This window comes from Medicago truncatula, chromosome 1 (genome assembly GCF_003473485.1).
Source record: "Medicago truncatula cultivar Jemalong A17 chromosome 1, MtrunA17r5.0-ANR, whole genome shotgun sequence".
NCBI lineage: Eukaryota > Viridiplantae > Streptophyta > Magnoliopsida > Fabales > Fabaceae > Medicago > Medicago truncatula.
In genome coordinates, this window is record NC_053042.1 from 41,869,958 (window position 1) to 41,874,116 (window position 4,159).

At 33.0% G+C, this 4,159-nt stretch overlaps 1 protein-coding gene across 2 annotated transcripts; it reads right to left on the minus strand.

The window, feature by feature from the left end:
* Nucleotides 1-201: 201 nt before the first annotated feature.
* On the minus strand, nt 202-3,723 carry LOC11412326 (putative FBD-associated F-box protein At5g53635). Of its 2 annotated transcripts, none has more exons than XM_013613645.3 (4): nt 3,327-3,723; nt 2,108-2,290; nt 617-1,552; nt 202-531 (listed from the first exon to the last, which is right to left on the minus strand). In XM_013613645.3, exons 1-4 carry the CDS (start codon nt 3,573-3,575, stop codon nt 253-255), a joined length of 1,647 nt encoding a protein of 548 aa, XP_013469099.1. In that variant the 5' UTR covers nt 3,576-3,723; the 3' UTR covers nt 202-252. The 2 variants fall into 2 exon arrangements, with proteins under 2 accessions (XP_013469099.1, XP_013469100.2); XM_013613646.3 differs by having other exon boundaries at nt 2,072-2,290.
* Between the last annotated feature and the right edge of the window lie 436 nt (nt 3,724-4,159).

The following is a 4,159-nucleotide window of genomic DNA, read 5'->3' on the forward strand; positions in this document are numbered from 1 at the left end:
ATCGTGTTTTATTGAAATGTTGAAAGGAAAAAGAAATGGAATTAAACGAGACTTATTCAAATAAAATTAAAAGCATTGATCCAAATAGAATCATTATCGAGCACGATGGTAGTTCACCCTAGAATTTGACAACACCAAAGATCATCATCCCGATTAATTTGTACAAAAGAAGACCAAGCCTGTTCCTACTACAGTTCAAACTATCAAACAATGTGGTTGCATATTAGAATAACATTGATAATTTTAGTAACATTATTTAAATTCAAATGAAAGTTTACATGTTGTAGATATCCTTGGATAGGAGTACAGTTCTTTTATGATCCGACTTTTTTCCAAAAGTATTCCATTTGCAGTAACTTCGATTCTCATGTCTTGTAAAAGACTTGCATTATGCAAAATATATCTTGCAAATCGAAGATCATCCGCCGAGCCTTCAAAGTTTAAAATAGTACATGATCTTAGGTGAGACGAAATACACTCAAGAACTGCAACTGGGCATTTCCATTCCTTGGATGAGTTGGTCTCCGTCCACTGTCAAAGGAATAAAAAATAACATTTATTAAAATATATGATAAAAAAAGAACTAGCAAACAAACAAACATACTACTCAACAAACCTTTCTAATAGAAAGAATTTGAAGCTTGGAACAACAGCGGAGAAGTTCTACCACACCATCCCAACAATGAAATGAGTGATGACAAAACACAAGATCAATATGAATTAAGTTTGGAAACACTGGAATGACTTTGAAAGAAGCCTCTTGATTTCTGGATTCAGTGGTTATACGTAGAAATTCAACATTATTAATACCATTAAATAGAACATCCATTGAACTGATTCTCGCTCTAATCAATTTAGACAAGGTCAAGGATTTCAACCCTTTTGGTGCATCGTATTCATCATGATTCATCTCACTATGTATATAGATAGATTTAGCATGAAAATCTTCAAGGATAGGACAAGCGGAAAGAAAATTAATGTAATCCTTCTGATTTTTAAAATACACTAATTGCAAATAAAGGGTTTTCAGCGATGGAAGATCAACACACAAAGTATCATTTCCAACATTTAACCTTTTAAGTTTGAGAACAACAAGGGTTTGGGAGATGAAAATAATGGGCTTCAAGTTGTGGTAATATAACGTGAGGTGAAATTCCTCAACACGACGCCGTTTTGCAACTTCTAGCCATTTTGTTACATTAAATTTACTATTTTGCGCGCGGTGTTTAATACAACAGTTGAGGAGAAATGCCTTGATGGGTTGGCTGGTAGTAAGAGGAGAGAGCATGAGAGTATCCATAAAACGACAAAACTGGTAAAAGGCCTCATAGTCTTTGAAGGTTTGATCATTTAAACGGAGAACCAAGAGTGAACAGCAGAGTAGGGTCCACCGCTTTGAAAGAACAGTTGTAGTAAAAGCGAGTTTCATTGGTAGAAAAGAGAGTATGTAACACAATAACTCATCTGGTAAATCGCTGATTCTATCGTCCAAATTGTTGCCACCATTGTAGAGTGCACACCTTTGGCATAAAGTCAGATCATCATAACACACCTAAAACCACAACAATGTGTTAGTTTACTATCCAATAACAATCATGCAGACAAACAAAAAATGAGCAAACGATCATTTCTGTCCTCATTATTGTAAGGGTGTTGATCAATTTAGAATCTAAATATTACGAAGTAACAGTTTAATCCTTTAAATTAAATAAGGTCAGTCATTTTTTTTGGCTCCCCAATTTTAAGGTTTTGTATTTGTCTTGATGCAGCAAGACGTTAATCAAATCAATACATAGATCTTTCATTGGTTTTGATATATATTTACTAGAGAAAATATTTTAGTAGAAGAAACTACATTGATTTACATATTTTAAATCAAGAGACTAATCTGCTATTTTGTAAATTTGAATGACTAAATTGCTCTACACAATTAAAATGCTCATTCACTCCACAGAAACTAACATAATCATTAATTAATTTCCTAATAACTAACATTTTTGAAAGAAAAAGAAACTAATAATAGTTTAGCATGAAAGAAGAGAGCAAGAGGAAGAATAGAAAAGTAAGTAACCTTATCAGAGACAGAGAAAGCAGAGTAACAACTAACTTTGCAGTGAGTGCAGATTTGTGAAGGGAAGGAATCGGAATAGCGAATATCACCAAAGTCTAGCTTGGTGATGAATGTCTGATAGTTTAGCCATCTTGTATCTCTTGTTGCTCTTTTAGTACTCTTCTTAACACGATTTTTCTTTCTTGTCCTGTTGGAACCAGACTTCATGTTTTCCTTCGTCTAATTTAAAGCACAATGATATGAATGAGTAATAAGTGTAAAACAAATTATTAAACACAATCATAGAAATTGAAGATAGTCCTCTCAAAAAAATAAAAATAAAAATTGAAGATAGTAACTTGTTGAATTAAACAATAGAAAATATTTAGATTACTCAATTAACACTAAGAAATTTACCAAACAAAGCTATTTTGTTAGTTCTAGCACTCAGGTTTATCTTACCATCAGTAACTCTAAATCTCGTTTACTATAAAAGTACAGACACCGGCCGGGTACGAACTGATACATCGACACCAATAATAATTTCTAAAGAATTGAAGTAATTTTATGTAATCTACAGGACAGTCATCACACTTTTAATAAGTAATGTTGGTACTACAAGTTCTATATTTATCCTTTCAAAGGATAAATCAGTCATGTATATAATTTTTGCTAGCCGGATTAAAAAGCACATGCTTGATCAATTGGAAAGAAAAAAAGTGAACAGGAAACAAGCACATGCACCACAAGGTCACAAACATTCTTAAAGAGGAAAAAATATGTGTAGCAACAAAACTAGGAGGTGATGAATCATTGAAGATTCTCCTCTTTAATACAAATTTAAGGAATAATACAGTCTCACTGCTATCCCTAGTCAGATGCAAAATCAAGGTAACACTAGAAGTAGATAACTATGAAGCACAAACACCTTTTAATATCAGGCCTGTCGCATATCAGACACTCATGTGACACTTGTTCTACACGTGTTGGAAAACTCGTGCAGAAAGTGTCCCAAAATATTTTGTTGTCGGAGCAATGTTAAACATAATTATTAGGACTAAAAATATGTGGGAGCAATGTTAATGAATGAGGGGTCAAGTCAAAGACATTGAATTTGATTACAACATAAAAGGTCAAATACTATCTTATCTTGTTTTAGAATTTTTTTCTAAATCAAATAAATTGCTTAATTTGGATCAGGTGTCTGTGTTGGAGTCACTTCTATATAGGTAACAAGAGTGTAATGAATGCACTAGGAATTTGTGAAGAAATTAACCTGAACGGAGTTGAACACGAAATTGAAAGAACCCTCTGTTGTTTTATTGATGACGTTCGTTGCCTCATTTTCTTCATTGCTGCAACACTTTTCTCCATTGTCCAACTTGGTTTTTAGAGACGTAGACACGTTGGGACTAATTACAATTCGGTAAACGACGAAGAGCGTTAAGAATGTGGCGATTGTGAACAATTCCATTGTGTAGTTTGTTATTGAATCCAATACTATGGTTGTGTAGCAGAATCCCATTTTTTTATAATGTTTTTGTTTGTACTTGGGCAGCTGAAGCGATAAACCTAATGATGGAGTTCAAACAACTTTCTAATTCTCCAGCTTATCTCCACTTTCTAGGGGAAGGGCCCTAATAAGGTGGAGAAGTTAGTAAAGTTTGAATCGGGGTTCCTCATCTCATTTACTAACTACTTGGAACAAACCATTTCATTTAAATTGAAATTTACTTAAATTAAGAAAGGTATTAGTAAAAGGTTAATCAACGATACCCGTGAGTTTATCTCAGACATAATATATGTAAGGTTCGGGGTTCGAATTCCGGCCACCATAAAAAAAAAGTTAATCAACTATCCTCATCAACTTAACTCAGTTGATACGATATTGCATATTATATGTAAGGTCGGAGTTCAAGCATCGGACACACCAATTCTTCACATTTAAAATGTATGTGCTCTAACAACTAAGTTACTTGACAAAATAAAGGGTTAATCAACTAAATGTACCTTGTAAAATTCTAGAATTTCATTTTTAATATACACAAATATAGATCACATTTTTTAGTTTTGTAAAACTTTTATTCAACATTTTTAGTCCCAATAAAA

Bases quoted from the DNA above. Each gene is read 5' to 3' on its own strand.
- LOC11412326 (XM_013613646.3), bottom strand. From the start codon at position 3,575: ATGGGATTCTGCTACACAACCATAGTATTGGATTCAATAACAAACTAC. The intron at 1,553-2,071 runs GTTACTTACTTT...TTGTGGTTTTAG, and splicing joins CTTTCTCTGTCTCTGATAAG to GTGTGTTATGATGATCTGAC. The intron at 532-616 runs GTTTGTTGAGTA...TTCCTTTGACAG, and splicing joins AAATTCTTTCTATTAGAAAG to TGGACGGAGACCAACTCATC.